This window comes from Cyclopterus lumpus, chromosome 13 (genome assembly GCF_009769545.1).
Source record: "Cyclopterus lumpus isolate fCycLum1 chromosome 13, fCycLum1.pri, whole genome shotgun sequence".
Lineage (NCBI taxonomy): Eukaryota > Metazoa > Chordata > Actinopteri > Perciformes > Cyclopteridae > Cyclopterus > Cyclopterus lumpus.
The window spans coordinates 21,408,314-21,432,167 of record NC_046978.1 but is presented as its reverse complement, the minus strand read 5'-3'; the positions used below and the strand labels follow the sequence as shown (position 1 = coordinate 21,432,167).

Below are 23,854 nucleotides of genomic sequence, written 5' to 3'. Positions count from 1 at the left end.
CAGAGTTAATCTGGAGGCGGTTCCTCTGGCACCGTGTGAAGTCCTGGTTCAGTTCCCTGTATGCCCTGTCATCGTCATTATCGACATTTAGAGTAATGAAACAGTTTGTCATTTAAATGGAGAACATGTTTTCATTGATTTTGCTCTAATGTCATCTGGTAATAATTGAGTGTTCTAACGCTGCTAAAACATAAATCAGGTTATTCATTATATATAGTATGCTATAATATATTATATACAGACATTCATGATGATAACAGACAAAAACACCAATATTCTTCCATTTGGCCTCTTTTGTAGTATTTATCACATGACTCAACTCAACCGACACGACAACTACATCCCCCAGAATCCCCGGCGCTGTCGCATAATGACGCATGCGTGTGTGCGACAGTGTCCAGGGCTGGGTATCATGGCGACGTACGTGGACATCCTGAAGAGCGAGTTTCCAGAGATAGACACGGAGGTATTCGACTACATCACGGGTGAGTAGCCGGGGACAGAGCCGCTGTCTGCGGGGACAGACCCACTGTCTGCCGGTCCGGTGCAGTCGTTAATGTGCCTGTTAGTCCGGTGCTCTGAGCTCCAGAGCTAACGAGCTAACGCGGTCCTGCTCACAGGAGGACACCGGGAGGCGCGTGGCTCGATGCGGGCTGCGAGCCCTAAAACCCGGCTTAGCTTCAGGTCTACAGTCGGTGTGACCGAACAACCCTCCGACTGGGAACCGGCGGGGGGATGAGGAAGTATTACCAGAAGTACTACCAGAAGTATTACCAGAAGTACTACCAGAAGTACTACCAGAAGTATTACCAGAAGTATTACCAGAAGTACTACCAGAAGTACTACCAGAAGTATTACCAGAAGTACTACCAGAAGTATTACCAGAAGTACTACCAGAAGTATTACAAGAAGTACTACCAGAAGTACTACCAGAAGTATTACCAGAAGTATTACCAGAAGTACTACCAGAAGTATTACAAGAAGTACTACCAGAAGTATTACCAGAAGTATTACCAGAAGTATTACCAGAAGTACTACCAGAAGTACTACCACAAATACTACTACTACCAGAAGTACTTTCAGAGGTATTACAAGAAGTACGACAACAAGTATTACCAGAAGTACGACAACAAGTATTACCAGAAGTACTGCCACAAATACTACTACTACCAGAAGTACTTTCAGATGTATTACAAGAAGTACTACCAGATATATTACAATACATATTACAAGAGGGACTACCAGAAGTACTACCACTACCAGAAGTACTACCACAATTAGTAATAGAAGTATTACAAGAAGTACTACTGCAAGTATTACCATAAATACTATTAGAAGTATTACCAAAAGTACTACCAGAAATACTACTACTACTACCAGAAGTACTACCAGAGGTATTACAAGAAGTACTACAATAAATATTACAAGAAGTACTACCACAAGTGTAGTTTATTAACGATCCCCATTAGCTGACGCCTTAGCGACCGCTAATCTTCCTGGATGTAAAACATACAAACATGACGTGAAACAAACAGTTAAAAATACTACAAACAGAATAATAAAGATCAAATTAAAGTAGTAGTCAGATACCCAGTGCAGTCGAGGACTAGGATGCATATCATCAGTAATGTATACAAAGAAAGATCACATGACTACAAAAGTGATGGAAAACGTTGAGTAGTTTAATGTCAAGTGGTTAGATGCCTTTAATTGATTTTTAAATGACAGATTATTACCTGTATGAGTTATATAGGTAATAAACTACAAGCTCTTTGGGTTGGAGGCATCAAGTGACCTACCCTAGAGTTCCATGTGTGATGGTTGTCTGTTACATGTGTGTGTGTATATATAACAGCTTGTTCCTTCTGGACGGAGGTCTTTAGAACCACGTGGAGAACAAAGTATACAAACAGCTTGTTCCTTCTAGACGGAGGTCTTTAGAACCATGTGGAGAACAAAGTATAAAAACAGCTTGTTCCTTCTAGACAGGTCTTTAGAACCACGTGGAGAACAAAGTATAAAAACAGCTTGTTCCTTCTGGACGGAGGTCTTTAGAACAAAGTATAAAAACAGCTTGTTCCTTCTGGACGGAGGTCTTTAGAACCACGTGGAGAACAAAGTATAAAAACAGCTTGTTCCTTCTGGACGGAGGTCTTTAGAACAAAGTTTAAAAACAGCTTGTGCCTTCTGGACAGAGGTCTTTAGAACCACGTGGAGAACAAAGTATAAAAACAGCTTGTTCCTTCTGGACGGAGGTCTTTAGAACAAAGTTTAAAAACAGCTTGTGCCTTCTGGACAGAGGTCTTTAGAACCATGTGGAGAACAAAGTATAAAAACAGCTTGTTCCTTCTGGACGGAGGTCTTTAGAACAAAGTTTAAAAACAGCTTGTGCCTTCTGGACAGAGGTCTTTAGAACCATGTGGAGAACAAAGTATAAAAACAGCTTGTTCCTTCTGGACGGAGGTCTTTAGAACAAAGTATAAAAACAGCTTGTGCCTTCTGGACAGAGGTCTTTAGAACCATGTGGAGAACAAAGTATAAAAACAGCTTGTTCCTTCTGGACGGAGGTCTTTAGAACAAAGTATAAAAACAGCTTGTTCCTTCTGGACGGAGGTCTTTAGAACAAAGTTTAAAAACAGCTTGTGCCTTCTGGACAGAGGTCTTTAGAACCATGTGGAGAACAAAGTATAAAAACAGCTTGTTCCTTCTGGACGGAGGTCTTTAGAACAAAGTATAAAAACAGCTTGTTCCTTCTGGACGGAGGTCTTTAGAACAAAGTATAAAAACAGCTTGTTCCTTCTGGACGGAGGTCTTTAGAACAAAGTTTAAAAACAGCTTGTTCCTTCTGGACGGAGGTCTTTAGAACAAAGTATAAAAACAGCTTGTTCCTTCTGGACGGAGGTCTTTAGAACAAAGTATAAAAACAGCTTGTGCCTTCTGGACGGAGGTCTTTAGAACAAAGTTTAAAAACAGCTTGTTCCTTCTGGACGGAGGTCTTTAGAACCACGTGGAGAACAAAGTATAAAAACAGCTTTGATCCAGCAGCCGTCACTCAGGTGAACACATTATAATTATACCAGTGCACTGATTTGAGGCGTTGTGTATTTTTCTCGTCATGTGTGTCGAGATGAAACAAGTCTCCCTACGGGTACAAGTAACCTGGACCTGTATTACAGGACAAAGTAGAGGAGTATAGTAAAAAGTACTACAGGAAGTATTACTTGTTTTATTAAAGCAGTATTATAGGTGACCCTGCAGATGCATAGTTTACATGAAATAAACACATAGTAAATGTATATTAATAATAAATGATATCTCCATAGATGATTCCACAGAAAGCTGATGAATCATCATGTTGAGTCTCCTCCCAGCCCGACATCAGGGATTACACGCCTTCCACCTGTCCAGGTGTGCTCACACACAGGTGTGTCTCGTGTGTTTCAGGAGTGCTGGACAGCTGTGGAGGAGACTTTGAGGATGGAGAGGAGGTCTACGAGGCCGTCGGAGGCGTGCTGCAGGAGGTGTCTGCTGACCGTAAAAACGAGGACGACGTCAGAGACATCTGTCTCCAGATGTTCAACACCCTCAAACTGTAAGACAGGAATGTCGTGTTTCTGTCTAGAATAAAAAATGTTCAGTGTTGATACACATTCTCATTGAGAATAATTTGTTTTCCCGTTCTACTTTACACGTTATTCCAGACTATAATGTGCGTTCTGGGTTATCATGGGGTGAACAGGTGTTTTTGAGAGGAATGACACGTTGTGTGCGTTAAACAGGAATAACCATCATGGCACTCAGAGGCAGGTGTTGCTGGACACTCCAGTTCAGCTCTCTCAGATATCTGCAGATAACGGTAAGAAACTATAATCCACCACATTTCAGTTTTTTAAACATATTTAGTAGTATTTGGTACTAATTGACGTGTTTGACTGGCGTCTTGTTTCAGTTTGTGCAGCAGACGATGTTCAAGGTATCTGGATGATGAAGCGTGGTCAGAACACAGTAAGTCCCTTTTCTTCAATTTAGACAATTACTTACTAAGTATTTCTTTTACTGAAGGAAACAGCTGATCTCTGATTCATGGATTTCAACATGTGACTTTAAACGCATCACTTCCTGTCTCTAGACAGTGGATGCCAAGAAACTGGAGAAGGCCGAGGCCAAGCTGAAAGCTAAGCATGACCGCCGGAACGAGAAGGACTGTCTGAAGCCCGCCACTCCACTGTCAGTACCGGTCCTTACCTGTATTCCCCTCACCTGTCCTAACCTGTACTCTCCTCACCTGTACTCTCCTCACCTGTACACTCCTCACTTGTACACTCCTCAACTGTCCTCTCCTCACATGTACTCGCCTCACCTGATCTAACCTGTACTCTCCTCACCTGTACTCTCCTCACCTGTACTCTCCTCACCTGTACACTCCTCACTTGTACACTCCTCACCTGTACTCTCCTCACCTGTCCTCTCCTCACATGTACTCGCCTCACCTGATCTAACCTGTACTCTCCTCACCTGTACTGTCCTCACCTGTACTGTCCTCACCTGTACTGACCTCACCTGTACTCTCCTCACTCATACTCTCCTCACCTGTACTCCCCTCACCTGTACTCCCCTCACTCATACACTCCTCACCTGTACTGTCCTCACCTGTACTGTCCTCACCTGTACTGACCTCACCTGTACTCACCTGTACTCTCCTCACCTGTACTCCCCTCACCTGTACTCCTCTCACCTGTACTCCCCTCACCTGTACTCTCCTCACTCATACTCTCCTCACCTGTACTCCCCTCACCTGTACTCCCCTCACTCATACACTCCTCACCTGTACTCTCCTCACCTGTACTCCCCTCACCTGTACTCCCCTCACTCATACACTCCTCACCTGTACTCTCCTCACCTGTACTGTCCTCACCTGTACTGTCCTCACCTGTACTCTCCTCACCTGTACTCTCCTCACCTGTACTCTCCTCACCTGTACTCCCCTCACCTGTACTCCCCTCACCTGTACTGTCCTCACCTGTACTCTCCTCACCTGTACTCTCCTCACCTGTACTCCCCTCACCTGTACTCCCCTCACCTGTACTTCCCTCACCTGTACTCCCCTCACCTGTACTCCCCTCACTCATACACTCCTCACCTGTACTCCCCTCACCTGTACTCTCCTCACCTGTACTCTCCTCACCTGTACTCCCCTCACCTGTACTCCCCTCACCTGTACTCCCCTCACTCATACACTCCTCACCTGTACTCCCCTCACCTGTACTCCCCTCACCTGTACTGTCCTCACCTGTACTCCCCTCACTCATACTCTCCTCACCTGTACTGTCCTGTACTGTCCTCACCTGTACTCCCCTCACTCATACACTCCTCACCTGTACTGTCCTCACCTGTACTCTCCTCACCTGTACTCCCCTCACCTGTACTCCCCTCACCTGTACTGTCCTCACCTGTACTCTCCTCACCTGTACTCTCCTCACCTGTACGCTCCTCACCTGTACTCTCCTCACCTGTACTCCCCTCACCTGTACTCCCCTCACCTGTACTCCCCTCACCTGTACTCTCCTCACCTGTACTCCCCTCACCTGTACTCTCCTCACCTGTACTCTCCTCACCTGTACTCCCCTCACCTGTACTCCCCTCACCTGTACTCTCCTCACCTGTACTCCCCTCACCTGTACTCCCCTCACCTGTACTCTCCTCACCTGTACTCCCCTCACCTGTACTCCCCTCACCTGTACTCCCCTCACCTGTACTCTCCTCACCTGTACTCCCCTCACCTGTACTCCCCTCACCTGTACTCCCCTCACTCATACACTCCTCACCTGTACTCCCCTCACCTGTACTCCCCTCACCTGTACTCCCCTCACCTGTACTCCCCTCACTCATACACTCCTCACCTGTACTCCCCTCACCTGTACTGTCCTCACCTGTACTGTCCTCACCTGTACTCCCCTCACTCATACTCTCCTCACCTGTACTGTCCTCACCTGTACTCCCCTCACTCATACTCTCCTCACCTGTACTCTCCTCACCTGTCCTCACCTGTACTGTCCTCTACTCTCCTCACCTGTACTCTCCTCACCTGTGCTCACCTGTCCTACTGTATGGTCCCTCACAGAGTGCTGGAGGAGGCGTCGGCCAGTCAGGCCAGCAGTAAAAAGGAGAACCGAGTCGATCAATCGGGGAAGAACCGCGGCTACGACATCCGCATCGAGAACTTTGATGTTTCGTTTGGAGAAAGGTGAGTTCATCTTCCGTAACAAACGCTTTTTCAATGAATGTATTTCAGTGAATGATGAATGTATTCATGTCTCCAGGTGTTTACTTCAGGGGGCGGAGCTGTCTCTGGCGACGGGCCGGCGGTACGGTCTGATTGGTCGGAACGGTTTGGGGAAGACGACGCTGTTGAAGATGCTGGCGAGTCGTAACCTGCGGGTCCCGGCTCACATCTCCATCCTCCATGTGGAACAGGAAGTGGCAGGTGATGACACGGGGGCGCTGCAGAGCGTCCTGCTGAGCGACACGTTGAGAGAAGGCCTGCTGGGCGAGGAGAAGACGCTCAACGCTCGCATCGCCAACGGAACGTAAGAGACGCGTAGCTATCCACTCTATTAGTGTCTAATATATAACATTATCCACTCTATTAGTGTCTATAATATAATATAACGTTATTAATCAGATCCACCAGAAAGAAGAACATTGTTCGTCACAAAGCTAAAAAGCACTGAGATTGTACTTTGTGTATCTCAAAGGGCAGTTTGGTGCCTTCATGTAGAGTGGCTCTAAACACTACATTACCCATGAGCCTCAGCAGGCTGTTTCATGTGTTTCAGGTCTGATGGGATGGAGAGCGCCAGACTGTCTGAGATCTACGGAAAGCTGGAGGAGATCGAGGCGGACAAAGCTCCGGCTCGGTACCTATGCTATGCTATGCTACGCTATGCACTGTAATATATACAAAACCAACAGTTAGGTTTAGACAACTAAACCAACCGTTGGGTTTAGACAACAACAGTTAGGTTTAGACAACAACACCAACAGTTAGGTTTAGACAACAACACCAACAGTTAGGTTTAGACAACAACACCAACAGTTAGGTTTAGACAACAACACCAACCGTTGGTTTTAGACAACTAAACCATCAGTTAGGTTTAGACAACAACACCAACCGTTGGGTTTAGACAACAACAGTTAGGTTTAGACAACTAAACCAACAGTTAGGTTTAGACAACAACAGTTAGGTTTAGACAACTAAACCAACTGTTAGGTTTAGACAACAACAACACCAACAGTTAGGTTTAGACAACAACAGTTAGGTTTAGACAACTAAACCAACAGTTAGGTTTAGACAACAACAGTTAGGTTTAGACAACTAAACCAACAGTCAGGTTTAGACAACAACACCAACAGTTAGGTTTAGACAACTAAACCAACTGTTAGGTTTAGACAACAACAACAACAACAACAGTTAGGTTTAGACAACTAAACCAACAGTCAGGTTTAGACAACAACAGTTAGGTTTAGACAACAACACCAACAGTTAGGTTTAGACAACTAAACCAACTGTTAGGTTTAGACAACAACACCAACAGTTAGGTTTAGATAACTAAACCAACAGTTAGGTTTAGACAACAACAGTTAGGTTTAGACAACTAAACCAACAGTTAGGTTTAGACAACAACAGTTAGGTTTAGACAACAACAGTTAGACAACTAAACCAACTGTTAGGTTTAGACAACAACAACAACAACAGTTAGGTTTAGACAACTAAACCAACAGTTAGGTTTAGACAACAACAGTTAGGTTTAGACAACTAAACCAACAGTCAGGTTTAGACAACAACACCAACAGTTAGGTTTAGACAACTAAACCAACTGTTAGGTTTAGACAACAACAACAACAACAACAGTTAGGTTTAGACAACTAAACCAACAGTCAGGTTTAGACAACAACAGTCAGGTTTAGACAACAACAGTTAGGTTTAGACAACAACACCAACAGTTAGGTTTAGACAACAACACCAACCGTTGGGTTTAGACAACTAAACCAACTGTTAGGTTTAGACAACAACACCAACAGTTAGATTTAGACAACAACAGTTAGGTTTAGACAACTAAACCAACAGTTAGGTTTAGACAACAACAGTTAGGTTTAGACAACTAAACCAACTGTTAGGTTTAGACAACAACAGTTAGGTTTAGACAACTAAACCAACAGTTAGGTTTAGACAACAACAGTTAGGTTTAGACAACAACAGTTAGGTTTAGACAACTAAACCAACAGTTAGGTTTAGACAACAACAGTTAGGTTTAGACAACAACACCAACAGTTAGGTTTAGACAACAACACCAACAGTTAGGTTTAGACAACTAAACCAACAGTTGGGTTTAGAAAACAACACCAACAGTTAGGTTTAGACAACAACACCAACTGTTAGGTTTAGACAACAACAGTTAGGTTTAAACAACAACAGTTAGGTTTAAACAACAACAGTTAGGTTTAGACAACAACAACACCAACAGTTAGGTTTAGACAACTACACCAACAGTTAGGTTTAGACAACAACAACAACAGTTAGGTTTAAACAACAACAGTTAGGTTTAGAGAACTAAACCAACTGTTAGGTTTAGAGAACTAAACCAACAGTTAGGTTTAAACAACAACAACAGTTAGGTTTAAACAACAACAACAACAGTTAGGTTTAGAGAACTAAACCAACTGTTAGGTTTAGACAACAACAACAACAACAGTTAGGTTTAAACAACTACAACAACAGTTAGGTTTAGACAACAACAGTTAGGTTTAGACAACAACACCAACAGTTAGGTTTAGACAACAACACCAACAGTTAGGTTTAGACAACAACACCAACAGTTAGGTTTAGAGAACAACAACAACAACAGTTAGGTTTAGACAACAACAACAACAGTTAGGTTTAGACAACAACACCAACAGTTAGGTTTAGAGAACAACAACAACAACAGTTAGGTTTAAACAACAAGTTAGGTTTAAACAACAACACCAACAGTTAGGTTTAGACAACAACAACAACAACAGTTAGGTTTAAACAACAACACCAACAGTTAGGTTTAGACAACAACACCAACAGTTAGGTTTAGAGAACTAAACCAACAGTTAGGTTTAGACAACAACACCAACAGTTAGGTTTAGACAACAACAGTTAGGTTTAGACAACAACAGTTAGGTTTAGACAACAACAGTTAGGTTTAGACAACAACACCAACAGTTAGGTTTAGACAACAACAGTTAGGTTTAGATACTTTGGATAGTTTTAATATTTTGGATAATTTAGATACTTAGGACACTTTGGATAGTTTTTTAGATACTTCTGAATGTATCCGTCTGTTTCTTCACCTTCTGTCATTTGGCTGTTGTTGAGCTCTACTTCCTGTTTTCAGTCAGAATACGGCAATGCAGTATTTTGCAGTAGTATAAATAAATGGACCTGTACTGTGGAGAGTGGAGCTCCGCGTGGCTCCCAGGTGCCTCCTGCTGGTTGTTGGTGCTCACAACAACTCCAGGTCTAGTTGATGAACATGTTACTGACTGACGTCTGTCTCACCCAATCAGAGCCTCCGTCATCCTGGCCGGTCTTGGATTCTCTCCCAAGATGCAACAGCAGACTACCAGGTGAGTCTCTCCCCCCCTCTCGTTCTCGCTCTCGCTCTCTTTCTCTTTCTCTCTCTCTCTCACACACACACACACACACACACACACACAGCGTACTGTATGATATGTCATCATAACGTGAGCGTCTCTGTGCAGGGAATTCTCAGGAGGATGGAGGATGAGGTTGGCTTTGGCCAGAGCTCTGTTTGCTCGGTGAGTTTCTGTCTGCATGCATGTCTGTCTCTCTGTATGTCTGTCTGTCTGCCTGTCTCTCTGTTTGCCTGTCTGTCTGTCTGTCTGCATGTCTGTCTGTCTGTCTGCCTGTGAGTGAGACTCATCATCTATCTCCTCTGTTTGTCTTCATCAGGCCGGACCTGCTGCTGCTTGATGGTGAGTTAGATCCTCCTGTAGGAGTACTAGTACTAAGAGGATAACTGGTACTTGTAGAAGGACAGGTAGTAGAAAAAGGAGTACTAGTAGTGCTATGCGTTTTTTGCATGGCCTTCATGCTGGTAGTATTGTGGTTAGTAGTACCAGTAGCAGTATTGTGGTAGTACTCTGTAGTGTGTGTGTGTGTGTACTGTGGTAGGACTCTGATGGACTTTGTGTACTGTGGTAGTACTCTGATGTACTGTGGTAGTACTCTGATGTACTGTGGTTGTACTGTGGTAGTACTCTGATGTACTGTGGTAGTACTCTGATGTACTGTGGTTGTACTGTGGTAGTACTCTGATGTACTGTGGTAGTACTCTGATGTACTGTGGTAGTACTCTGATGGACTGTGTGTTTCAGAGCCGACCAACATGCTGGATGTGAGAGCCATTCTGTGGCTGGAGACATACCTGCAGGTCAGTTACTTTACTGTTAGCATTCCTCATTGACATCAATGAGAGCGTTAGCCCCGAGCTAACTATAATACCTGCCCTCCCCCACAGACGTGGCAGTCCACCATCTTGGTCGTCTCCCACGACAGGAACTTCCTGAACGCCGTGGTAACCGACATCGTCCACCTGCACTCCCAGAGGTTGGACAGTTACCGTGGAGACTACGAGAACTTCATCAAGACCAAAGAAGACCGTCTGAAGAACCAGCAGAGGGAATACGAGGCCCAGCTGCAGTACAGACAGCACATACAGGTACTACTACTGCAGTACAGACGGCACATACAGGTAATACTACTGCAGTACAGATGGCACATGCAGGTACTACTACTGCAGTACAGACGGCACATGCAGGTATTACTACTGCAGTACAGACAGCACATACAGGTACTACTACTGCAGTACAGACGGCACATGCAGGTATTACTACTGCAGTACAGACAGCACATGCAGGTACTACTACTGCAGTACAGACGGCACATGCAGGTATTACTACTGCAGTACAGACGGCACATGCAGGTACTACTACTGCAGTACAGACGGCACATGCAGGTACTACTACTGCAGTACAGACGGCACATGCAGGTACTACTGCAGTACAGACGGCACATGCAGGTACTACTGCAGTACAGACAACATATGTTGTTACTAGTACTGTAGTATTACTGCTGATACTGCAGTATTAGTACTGCTAAGATAGAAAATAGTAGCAAGTCAGTAAAATGTGTGTTCCCACAATGCATTGTTCTCAGATGTGTCTTTGTGGTTCAGGTGTTTATTGACAGATTTCGGTACAACGCTAATAGAGCAGCTCAGGTCCAGAGCAAACTGAAACTGCTGGAGAGGCTGTGAGTATCCACACCTAGTACACACCATGTACGCACCTAGTATGCACCATGTACACACCTAGTACGCACCATGTACACACCTAGTATGCACCATGTACACACCTAGTACGCACCATGTACACACCTAGTATGCACCATGTACACACCTAGTACACACCTAGTATGCACCATGTACACACCTAGTACGCACCATGTACACACCTAGTATGCACCATGTACACACCTAGTACACACCATGTACGTACCTAGTACACACCATGTACGCACCATGTACGCACCTAGTATGCACCATGTACGCACCATGTACGCACCTAGTATGCACCATGTACACACCTAGTACGCACCTAGTACACACCATGTACGCACCATGTACGCTCCTAGTACGCACCATGTACGTACCTAGTACACACCATGTACGCACCTAGTACGCACCATGTACGCACCTAGTATGCACCATGTACACACCTAGTATGCACCATGTACACACCTAGTATGCACCATGTACGCACTAGTACACACCATGTACGTACCTAGTACACACCATGTACACACAATGTACACACCTAGTATGCACCATGTACACACCGTGTACACACTAGTACGCACCTAGTACACACCATGTACGTATCTAGTACACACCATGTACACACAATGTACACACCTAGTACGCACCATGTACACACCTAGTACGCACCATGTACACACCATGTACGTACCTAGTACACACCATGTACACACCTAGTATGCACCGTGTACACACCATGTACGTACCTAGTACACACCATGTACACACCTAGTATGCACCGTGTACACACCTAGTATGCACCGTGTACGCACCTAGTATGCACCGTGTACGCACCTAGTACGCACCGTGTACACACCTAGTACGCACCGTGTACACACTAGTACGCACATAGTACACACCATGTATGTACCTAGTACACATCTAGTACGCACATAGTACACACCATGTACACAACTAGTGCGCACCATGTACACACAATGTACGCACCTAGTACGCACCATGTACACATCTAGTACGCACCATGTACACACCTAGTGCGCACCATGTACACATCTAGTACTCATATAGTACGCACCATGTACACATCTAGTACGCACATAGTACACACCATGTACACACCTAGTATGCACCATGTACACATCTAGTACGCATATAGTACACACCATGTACGCACCATGTACACATCTAGTACGCACATAGTACACACCTAGTACGCACCATGTACACATCTAGTACGCATATAGTACACACCATGTACGCATCATGTACACATCTAGTACGCACATAGTACACACCATGTGAACACCTAGTGCACATCATGTACACATCTAGTACGCACATAGTACACACCATGTACGCACCTAGTGCACACCATGTACAAACCTAGTACGCACCATGTACACACCATGTGAACACCTAGTGCACATCATGTACACATCTAGTACGCACATAGTACACACCATGTACGCACCTAGTGCACACCATGTACAAACCTAGTACGCACCATGTACACACCATGTATGCACCATGTACACTCATAGTACGCACCTAGTACGCACCATGTACACACATAGTATGCACCACGTACATCTAGTACACACCTAGTACAACATCCTGGTACTATATGCTGGTACTATATCCTAGTACTCTGACCTGGTACTGTATCCTAGTACTCTGACCTGGTACTGTATCCTAGTACTCTGACCTGGTACTGTATCCTAGTACTCTGACCTGGTACTGTATCCTAGTACTCTGACCTGGTACTGTATCCTAGTACTCTGACCTGGTACTGTATCCTAGTACTCTGACCTGGTACTGTATCCTAGTACTCTGACCTGGTACTGTATCCTAGTACTCTGACCTGGTACTGTATCCTAGTACTCTCAGGTATACATACCTGTCCAGACAGTGAATGTGTTTCCTCCTGCAGACCTGAGCTGAAGCCCCTTGAGAAAGAAATTGAGGTCACTTTAAGGTGAGAAGATGACATTGAATACATGCACTAAATATATGATTGATTGATTGATTGATTGATTGATTGATGTGTTTCTACTCCAGGTTCCCAGATAACTTTGAGAAGTTGTCTCCTCCCATCCTGCAGCTGGACGAAGTGGAGTTCTATTACACTCCAGACCGCCCTCTCTTCTCTGGACTCAACGTGTCCGCTGACCTTGAGTCTCGCATCTGCATCGTACGTGATATATATATATATATATTGTATGCTACTGTTTCTATAACTGAGGACTAAGCATCAATCTAAGCATGCCTTTGTAACCACTGATGGTATCTCCAGTCCAGGGATATTGATACATATTGATATATTTGTGCTTGTCCTTCAGTACGAGTCACATCTGTAGGAGGAACGTGACGCAAACGTAAAATAATCTGACCGTCATGCTGGTTCTTACGTCAATACAATAACTGATCAAACCAATCGGTAATCAATTATCCCGAATCAAGACTGTTATTGATTGTGAGGTTGCATGTTGTTTCCCGTTAGGTCGGTGAAAACGGCGCCGGTAAAACGACTGTCCTCAAACTGCTGATGGGCGAGTTGACGCCGGTGGGCGGAGTCAGACAATCTCACAGGTGAGACAACCAACAGACCAATCAGAGCGTCTGTTTACCTGAACGTCCCTGTAGAACTGTTCTTAGGGAACCTTTATTACATCTGTTCTATCTTTTTACTCTGTTTAGGAAACACAGTACGTATTTATATGCACTTTTCAACACTGATTAGGGAACCAGTGACTCTTTAGGGAACCAGTGACTCTTTAGGGAACCGTTAAGTCTTTGTTCATAGCTTCTGTTTAGAGAACCATTGACTCTATAAATGTTTTCATAAAAGAGACTAAACGGTTCCCTGAACAGTAAAACTGTTCAAACTGTTGACGGTGTTTCTGGTTCTCCTCAGGAACCTGAAGATCGGGTACTTCAGTCAGCACCACGTGGACCAGCTGGACCTGAACGTCTGCTCCGTGGAGCTGCTGCTCAACCGCTTCCCCGGTAACGACCGGCACCACAACCACACCGAGGAGCGACCCGTAGCTTCACGCGATCTGATTGGCCGACGGTTGTCTTTGTGTCTCAGGTCGGACGGAGGAGGAGTACCGCCACCAGCTGGGGGGGTACGGGATCACCGGGGAGCTGTCCACCAGGCCGGTGGCCAGCCTGTCAGGAGGACAGAAGAGCCGTGTGGCCTTCGCACAGATGACCATGCCATGGTAGGAGAACGCTCTGGGTCCAGATGATGATGATGATGATGATGATGATGGTGATGTCATTGTCTCTCTATCCTTCAGTCCAAACTTCTACATCCTAGATGAGCCGACGAATCACCTGGACATGGAGACCATCGAGGCTCTGGCTAAAGCCCTCAACAAGTTCAGAGTAAGGGAGGGAGGGACGATTTGTGACATCATCATTCAATTCATTTCAATTCAGTTTATTTTGTATAGCCCAATATCACAAATCACAAACTCCCCTCAGAGGGCTTTACAATCTGTACACATACGACATCCCTGACCTTTGACCTCACATCGGATCAGGAAAAACTCCCCAAAAATAACCTTTGACAGGGAAAAAAGGGAAGAACCCTTCAGGAGAGCAACAGAGGAGGATCCCTCTCCCCGAATGGACAGATGAATAGATGTCATGTGACCAGATGAACAGAGTTACAGAGTTACATAAACACATTACATGAATATGACAATGTATGAACATCACAGTGACCTCACTAAACGGAACACATATGAGATCTAAAGATCCTGTGAACTCAGGTTCTGTTTAGGGAACCATTAACTCTTTGTTCATAGGTTCTGTTTAGGGAACCATTAACTCTTTGTTCATAGGTTCTGTTTAGGGAACCATTAACTCTTTGTTCATAGGTTCTGATTAGGGAACCATTAACTCTTTGTTCATAGGTTCTGTTTAGGGAACCATTAACTCTTTGTTCATAGGTTCTGTTTAGGGAACCATTAACTCTTTGTTCATAGGTTCTGTTTAGGGAACCATTAACTCTTTGTTCATAGGTTCTGATTAGGGAACCATTAACTCTTTGTTCATAGGTTCTGTTTAGGGAACCATTAACTCTTTGTTCATAGGTTCTGTTTAGGGAACCATTAACTCTTTGTTCATAGGTTCTGATTAGGGAACCATTAACTCTTTGTTCATAGGTTCTGTTTAGGGAACCATTAACTCTTTGTTCACATGTTCTGTTTAGGGAACCATTAACTCTTTGTTCACATGTTCTGTTTAGGGAACCATTAACTCTTTGTTCATAGGTTCTGATTAGGGAACCATTAACTCTTTGTTCATAGGTTCTGTTTAGGGAACCATTAACTCTTTGTTCATAGGTTCTGTTTAGGGAACCATTAACTCTTTGTTCATAGGTTCTGTTTAGGGAACCATTAACTCTTTGTTCATAGGTTCTGATTAGGGAACCATTAACTCTTTGTTCATAGGTTCTGTTTAGGGAACCATTAACTCTTTGTTCATAGGTTCTGTTTAGGGAACCATTAACTCTTTGTTCATAGGTTCTGATTAGGGAACCATTAACTCTTTGTTCATAGGTTCTGTTTAGGGAACCATTAACTCTTTGTTCATAGGTTCTGTTTAGGGAACCATTAACTCTTTGTTCATAGGTTCTGTTTAGGGAACCATTAACTCTTTGTTCATAGGTTCTGATTAGGGAACCATTAACTCTTTGTTCATAGGTTCTGTTTAGGGAACCATTAACTCTTTGTTCATAGGTTCTGTTTAGGGAACCATTAACTCTTTGTTCATAGGTTCTGTTTAGGGAACCATTAACTCTTTGTTCATAGGTTCTGTTTAGGGAACCATTAACTCTTTGTTCATAGGTTCTGTTTAGGGAACCATTAACTCTTTGTTCATAGGTTCTGTTTAGGGAACCATTAACTCTTTGTTCATAGGTTCTGTTTAGGGAACCATTAACTCTTTGTTCATAGGTTCTGATTAGGGAACCATTAACTCTTTGTTCATAGGTTCTGTTTAGGGAACCATTAACTCTTTGTTCATAGGTTCTGTTTAGGGAACCATTAACTCTTTGTTCATAGGTTCTGTTTAGGGAACCATTAACTCTTTGTTCATAGGTTCTGATTAGGGAACCATTAACTCTTTGTTCATAGGTTCTGTTTAGGGAACCATTAACTCTTTGTTCATAGGTTCTGTTTAGGGAACCATTAACTCTTTGTTCACAGGTTCTGATTAGGGAACCATTAACTCTTTGTTCATAGGTTCTGATTAGGGAACCATTAACTCTTTGTTCATAGGTTCTGATTAGGGAACCATTAACTCTTTGTTCATAGGTTCTGTTTAGGGAACCATTAACTCTTTGTTCATAGGTTCTGATTAGGGAACCATTAACTCTTTGTTCATAGGTTCTGTTTAGGGAACCATTAACTCTTTGTTCATAGGTTCTGATTAGGGAACCATTAACTCTTTGTTCATAGGTTCTGTTTAGGGAACCATTAACTCTTTGTTCATAGGTTCTGTTTAGGGAACCATTAACTCTTTGTTCATAGGTTCTGATTAGGGAACCATTAACTCTTTGTTCATAGGTTCTGTTTAGGGAACCATTAACTCTTTGTTCATAGGTTCTGTTTAGGGAACCATTAACTCTTTGTTCATAGGTTCTGATTAGGGAACCATTAACTCTTTGTTCATAGGTTCTGTTTAGGGAACCATTAACTCTTTGTTCATAGGTTCTGATTAGGGAACCATTAACTCTTTGTTCATAGGTTCTGTTTAGGGAACCATTAACTCTTTGTTCATAGGTTCTGTTTAGGGAACCATTAACTCTTTGTTCATAGGTTCTGATTAGGGAACCATTAACTCTTTGTTCATAGGTTCTGTTTAGGGAACCATTAACTCTTTGTTCATAGGTTCTGATTAGGGAACCATTAACTCTTTGTTCATAGGTTCTGTTTAGGGAACCATTAACTCTTTGTTCATAGGTTCTGTTTAGGGAACCATTAACTCTTTGTTCATAGGTTCTGATTAGGGAACCATTAACTCTTTGTTCATAGGTTCTGTTTAGGGAACCATTAACTCTTTGTTCATAGGTTCTGTTTAGGGAACCATTAACTCTTTGTTCACAGGTTCTGATTAGGGAACCATTAACTCTTTGTTCATAGGTTCTGATTAGGGAACCATTAACTCTTTGTTCATAGGTTCTGATTAGGGAACCATTAACTCTTTGTTCATAGGTTCTGTTTAGGGAACCATTAACTCTTTGTTCATAGGTTCTGTGTAGGGAACCATTAACTCTTTGTTCATAGGTTCTGTTTAGGGAACCATTAACTCTTTGTTCATAGGTTCTGTTTAGGGAACCATTAACTCTTTGTTCATAGGTTCTGTTTAGGGAACCATTAACTCTTTGTTCATAGGTTCTGATTAGGGAACCATTAACTCTTTGTTCATAGGTTCTGTTTAGGGAACCATTAACTCTTTGTTCATAGGTTCTGTTTAGGGAACCATTAACTCTTTGTTCATAGGTTCTGTTTAGGGAACCATTAACTCTTTGTTCATAGGTTCTGTTTAGGGAACCATTAACTCTTTGTTCATAGGTTCTGATTAGGGAACCATTAACTCTTTGTTCATAGGTTCTGTTTAGGGAACCATTAACTCTTTGTTCATAGGTTCTGTTTAGGGAACCATTAACTCTTTGTTCACAGGTTCTGATTAGGGAACCATTAACTCTTTGTTCATAGGTTCTGATTAGGGAACCATTAACTCTTTGTTCATAGGTTCTGATTAGGGAACCATTAACTCTTTGTTCATAGGTTCTGTTTAGGGAACCATTAACTCTTTGTTCATAGGTTCTGATTAGGGAACCATTAACTCTTTGTTCATAGGTTCTGTTTAGGGAACCATTAACTCTTTGTTCATAGGTTCTGATTAGGGAACCATTAACTCTTTGTTCATAGGTTCTGTTTAGGGAACCATTAACTCTTTGTTCATAGGTTCTGTTTAGGGAACCATTAACTCTTTGTTCATAGGTTCTGATTAGGGAACCATTAACTCTTTGTTCATAGGTTCTGTTTAGGGAACCATTAACTCTTTGTTCATAGGTTCTGATTAGGGAACCATTAACTCTTTGTTCATAGGTTCTGTTTAGGGAACCATTAACTCTTTGTTCATAGGTTCTGTTTAGGGAACCATTAACTCTTTGTTCATAGGTTCTGATTAGGGAACCATTAACTCTTTGTTCATAGGTTCTGTTTAGGGAACCATTAACTCTTTGTTCATAGGTTCTGATTAGGGAACCATTAACTCTTTGTTCATAGGTTCTGTTTAGGGAACCATTAACTCTTTGTTCATAGGTTCTGTTTAGGGAACCATTAACTCTTTGTTCATAGGTTCTGATTAGGGAACCATTAACTCTTTGTTCATAGGTTCTGTTTAGGGAACCATTAACTCTTTGTTCATAGGTTCTGATTAGGCAACCATTAACTCTTAACTGCTATGTTGTCTCTCTGGTGGCGTACCTGCCTGCCAGTGGACAGGTGTTCCCAGGTGTGTGACCTCAAGGTGTGATGTCATGTTTCAGGGCGGAGTCGTCCTGGTGTCCCACGACGAGCGTCTGATCCGGCTGGTGTGTCGGGAGCTGTGGGTGTGCGAATACGGGAAAGTCGGACGCATTGACGGCGGCTTTGACGAGTATCGAGACATCCTGCACGAGCAGTTCAGGAAGGAGGGGTACCTGTGAGGCCACGCCCACCCTTCTTTTACAACATCCTGTCTCAGCAGCCAATCAGCCGTCGGAGCAGACCGGAGGACGTTTTCTTCACTGAACTGTCTCACCTGCTGCAAGCCGATTGGTCGTTTCTGTTCACCTGGTGAGGTCACAGTGAACTCTGGAGGGGAAGGAGTCATCACCACCCATTTGGAGTTTATTTAAAAGTCACATTAAACCTGTTTTTTGTTTTGTATCCTTGGACTCTTATCAATTTTAAATGATCCAGCATCATAGTTCCATTCAGACTCTAACCTAATAAAATATCAGATCAAGTTCTTCTCCTGTGGCTCCTTTACCTGACAGAACCGGGGGAACGTTTAGCAGGCACAATAATATTCATACATGCTTTTTCTTTAGTGTGTAACCACCAGAAAATAAGCAGTTTATATCTACATGTTTCTACGGCAACCCAGAGCAACCAAACAGTTCTACAGACTTTCATGTGGTTCTCCTACACTGTCTGCAACCTCAGCACTAGGGACGTCAGATGGTACACAGTGCAGCTTCAGAGTATTAATACTGCACATTTACAATATTAATACTGCACATCTATACATTCAGTTTCGTATCGATTGGGATGTCTGTCCTCTCTCCTCCGAGGCTCTGAACGTCTTTACTTTTGACGGGAGGACGCCGTCCTGATGAAGACCTCCTGATGAAGACCTCCTGAACTCCATTTCCAGTTACCCACCAACATGGTCCTGATTCTGGTGGTCTGCCGGTACAAGATGCCAAACCCTCGAGTCACATGACATTTAGCTGACGCTTTTATCCAAAGTGACTTACAATAAGTGAATTCAACCATGAGTCCAAACTCAGAACAACAAGAATCAAGAAAGAAATGTTTCTTCAAGAAAGCCAAACTACAAAAATACCATAAGTAATACCATAAGTAATACCATGAGTAATACCATGAGTAATGCCATGAGTAATACCATAAGTAATGCCATGAGTAATGCCATGAGTAATAACATAAGTAATGCCATGAGTAATACCATAAGTAATACATGAGTAATAACATGAGTAATACCATAAGTAATACATGAGTAATACCATGAGTAATGCCATAAGTAATACATGAGTAATACCATGAGTAATGCCATAAGTAATACCATAAGTAATACCATGAGTAATACCATAAGTAATACATGAGTAATACCATGAGTAATGCCATAAGTAATACCATAAGTAATACCATGAGTAATACCATAAGTAATGCCATGAGTAATATCATAAGTAATACCATAAGTAATGCCATGAGTAATGCCATGAGTAATACCATAAGTAATAACATGAGTAATACCATAAGTAATACATGAGTAATACCATGAGTAATGCCATAAGTAATACCATAAGTAATACCATAAGTAATACCATGAGTAATGCCATGAGTAATGCCATGAGTAATACCATAAGTAATGCCATAAGTAATACCATAAGTAATACCATGAGTAATGCCATGAGTAATACCATAAGTAATACCATAAGTAATACCATGAGTAATGCCATGAGTAATACCATAAGTAATACCATAAGTAATGCCATGAGTAATACCATAAGTAATACATGAGTAATACCATGAGTAATACCATGAGTAATACCATAAGTAATACATGAGTAATACCATGAGTAATACCATAAGTAATACCATAAGTAATGGCATAAGTAATGCCATAAGTAATGTCATGAGTAATGCCATGAGTAATACCATGAGTAATACCATAAGTAATAACATGAGTAATACCATAAGTAATACCATAAGTAATGCCATGAGTAATACCATGAGTAATACCATAAGTAAAAACATGAGTAATACCATAAGTAATACCATAAGTAATGCCATGAGTAATACCATAAGTAATAACATGAGTAATACCATAAGTAATACATGAGTAATACCATGAGTAATACCATAAGTAATACATGAGTAATACCATAAGTAATACATGAGTAATACCATGAGTAATACCATAAGTAATACATGAGTAATACCATGAGTAATACCATAAGTAATACCATAAGTAATACCATAAGTAATACCATAAGTAATGCCATAAGTAATGCCATAGTAATACCATAAGTAATACCATAAGTAATACCATACGTAATACCATATGTAATACTATGAGTAATACCATAAGTAATGCCATAAGTATTACCATAAGTATTACCATAAGTAATAGCATAAGTAAGTGCCATTCAAGTTCCACCGAAGTGACTTCCTGTCCTGATGCCAATGGGGAGCTTGTTCCACCAATGAGGAGCCAGGACAGCAAACAGTCGTGACTTTGTTAAATGATTAGCTATAAGTCGATTGGTAGATGCCGAGCGGAGTGAACGGGCTGGGGTGTAAGGTTAGACCATGTCCTGGTGTGAGGTTAGACCATGTCCTGGTGTGAGGTTAGACCATGTCCTGGTGTGAGGTTAGACCATGTCCTGGTGTGAGGTTAGACCATGTCCTGGGTGTGAGGTTAGACCATGTCCTGGTGTGAAGTTAGACCATGTCCTGGTGTGAGGTTAGACCATGTCCTGGGTGTGAGGTTAGACCATGTCCTGGGTGTGAGGTTAGACCATATCCTGGGTGTGAGGTTAGACCATGTCCTGGTGTGAGGTTAGACCATGTCCTGGATGTGAGGTTAGACCATGTCCTGGGTGTGAGGTTAGACCATGTCCTGGGTGTGAGGTTAGACCATGTCCTGGTGTGAGGTTAGACCATGTCCTGGATGTGAGGTTAGACCATGTCCTGGGTGTGAGGTTAGACCATGTCCTGGGTGTGAGGTTAGACCATGTCCTGGGTGTGAGGTTAGACCATGGCCTGGGTGTGAGGTTAGACCATGTCTTGGTTGTGAGGTTAGACCATGTCCTGGGTGTAAGGTTAGACCATGTCCTGGGTGTGAGGTTAGACCATGTCCTGGGTGTATGGTTAGACCATGTCCTGCGTGTGAGGTTAGACCATGTCCTGGGTGTGAGTTTAGACCATGTCCTGGATGTGAGATTAGACCATGTCCTGGGTGTGAGGTTAGACCATGTCCTGGATGTGAGGTTAGACCATGTCCTGGGTGTAAGGTTAGACCATGTCCTGGTGTGAAGTTAGACCATGTCCTGGTGTGAGGTTAGACCATGTCCTGGGTGTGAGGTTAGACCATGTCCTGGTGTGAGGTTAGACCATGTCCTGGGTGTGAGGTTAGACCATGTCCTGGGTGTGAGGTTAGACCATGTCCTGGGTGTGAGGTTAGACCATATCCTGGGTGTGAGGTTAGACCATGTCCTGGGTGTGAGGTTAGACCATGTCCTGGTGTGAGGTTAGACCATGTCCTGGATGTGAGGTTAGACCATGTCCTGGGTGTGAGGTTAGACCATGTCCTGGGTGTGAGGTTAGACCATGTCCTGGTGTGAGGTTAGACCATGTCCTGGGTGTGAGGTTAGACCATGTCCTGGTGTGAGGTTAGACCATGTCCTGGGTGTAAGGTTAGACCATGTCCTGGGTGTGAGGTTAGACCATGTCCTGGGTGTATGGTTAGACCATGTCCTGCGTGTGAGGTTAGACCATGTCCTGGGTGTGAGTTTAGACCATGTCCTGATGTGAGGTTAGACCATGTCCTGGTGTGAGGTTAGACCATGTCCTGGTGTGAGGTTAGACCATGTCCTGGGTGTGAGGTTAGACCATATCCTGGGTGTGAGGTTAGACCATGTCCTGGGTGTGAGGTTAGACCATGTCCTGGTGTGAGGTTAGACCATGTCCTGGATGTGAGGTTAGACCATGTCCTGGGTGTGAGGTTAGACCATGTCCTGGGTGTGAGGTTAGACCATGTCCTGGGTGTGAGGTTAGACCATGTCCTGATGTGAGGTTAGACCATGTCCTGGTGTGAGGTTAGACCATGTCCTGGGTGTGAGGTTAGACCATGTCCTGGTGTGAGGTTAGACCATGTCCTGGATGTGAGGTTAGACCATGTCCTGGGTGTGAGGTTAGACCATGTCCTGGGTGTGAGGTTAGACCATGTCCTGGGTGTGAGGTTAGACCATGTCCTGGTGTGAGGTTAGACCATGTCCTGGGTGTGAGGTTAGACCATGTCCTGGTGTGAGGTTAGACCATGTCCTGGGTGTAAGGTTAGACCATGTCCTGGGTGTGAGGTTAGACCATGTCCTGGGTGTATGGTTAGACCATGTCCTGCGTGTGAGGTTAGACCATGTCCTGGGTGTGAGTTTAGACCATGTCCTGATGTGAGGTTAGACCATGTCCTGGTGTGAGGTTAGACCATGTCCTGGGTGTGAGGTTAGACCATATCCTGGGTGTGAGGTTAGACCATGTCCTGGGTGTGAGGTTAGACCATGTCCTGGTGTGAGGTTAGACCATGTCCTGGATGTGAGGTTAGACCATGTCCTGGGTGTGAGGTTAGACCATGTCCTGGGTGTGAGGTTAGACCATGTCCTGGGTGTGAGGTTAGACCATGTCCTGATGTGAGGTTAGACCATGTCCTGGTGTGAGGTTAGACCATGTCCTGGGTGTGAGGTTAGACCATGTCCTGGGTGTGAGGTTAGACCATGTCCTGGGTGTGAGGTTAGACCATATCCTGGTGTGAGGTTAGACCATGTCCTGGATGTGAGGTTAGACCATGTCCTGGGTGTGAGGTTAGACCATGTCCTGGGTGTGAGGTTAGACCATGTCCTGATGTGAGGTTAGACCATGTCCTGGTGTGAGGTTAGACCA

At 43.4% G+C, this 23,854-nt stretch overlaps 1 protein-coding gene across 1 annotated transcript; it reads left to right on the top strand.

Annotated features, from left to right (window-relative positions):
• The first annotated feature begins 376 nt into the window (after window positions 1-376).
• On the top strand, window positions 377-19,418 carry abcf3 (ATP-binding cassette, sub-family F (GCN20), member 3). The gene is made up of 21 exons (XM_034548483.1): window positions 377-485; window positions 3,445-3,592; window positions 3,780-3,856; window positions 3,950-4,005; window positions 4,130-4,227; window positions 6,122-6,244; window positions 6,321-6,587; window positions 6,837-6,917; window positions 9,595-9,654; window positions 9,790-9,846; window positions 10,001-10,023; window positions 10,426-10,481; window positions 10,569-10,769; window positions 11,286-11,362; window positions 13,318-13,362; window positions 13,446-13,578; window positions 13,888-13,976; window positions 14,302-14,393; window positions 14,479-14,611; window positions 14,690-14,777; window positions 18,958-19,418. Exons 1-21 carry the CDS (start codon window positions 413-415, stop codon window positions 19,114-19,116), a joined length of 2,136 nt encoding a protein of 711 aa, XP_034404374.1. The 5' UTR covers window positions 377-412; the 3' UTR covers window positions 19,117-19,418.
• Window positions 19,419-23,854: the final 4,436 nt, after the last annotated feature.

Coding starts and splice junctions, on each gene's coding strand:
- abcf3 (XM_034548483.1), top strand. CDS start 413: ATGGCGACGTACGTGGACATCCTGAAGAGCGAGTTTCCAGAGATAGAC. Junction 9,847..10,000: donor GCCAGAGCTCTGTTTGCTCG/GTGAGTTTCTGT, acceptor TGTCTTCATCAG/GCCGGACCTGCTGCTGCTTG. Junction 10,024..10,425: donor GGACCTGCTGCTGCTTGATG/GTGAGTTAGATC, acceptor TGTGTGTTTCAG/AGCCGACCAACATGCTGGAT.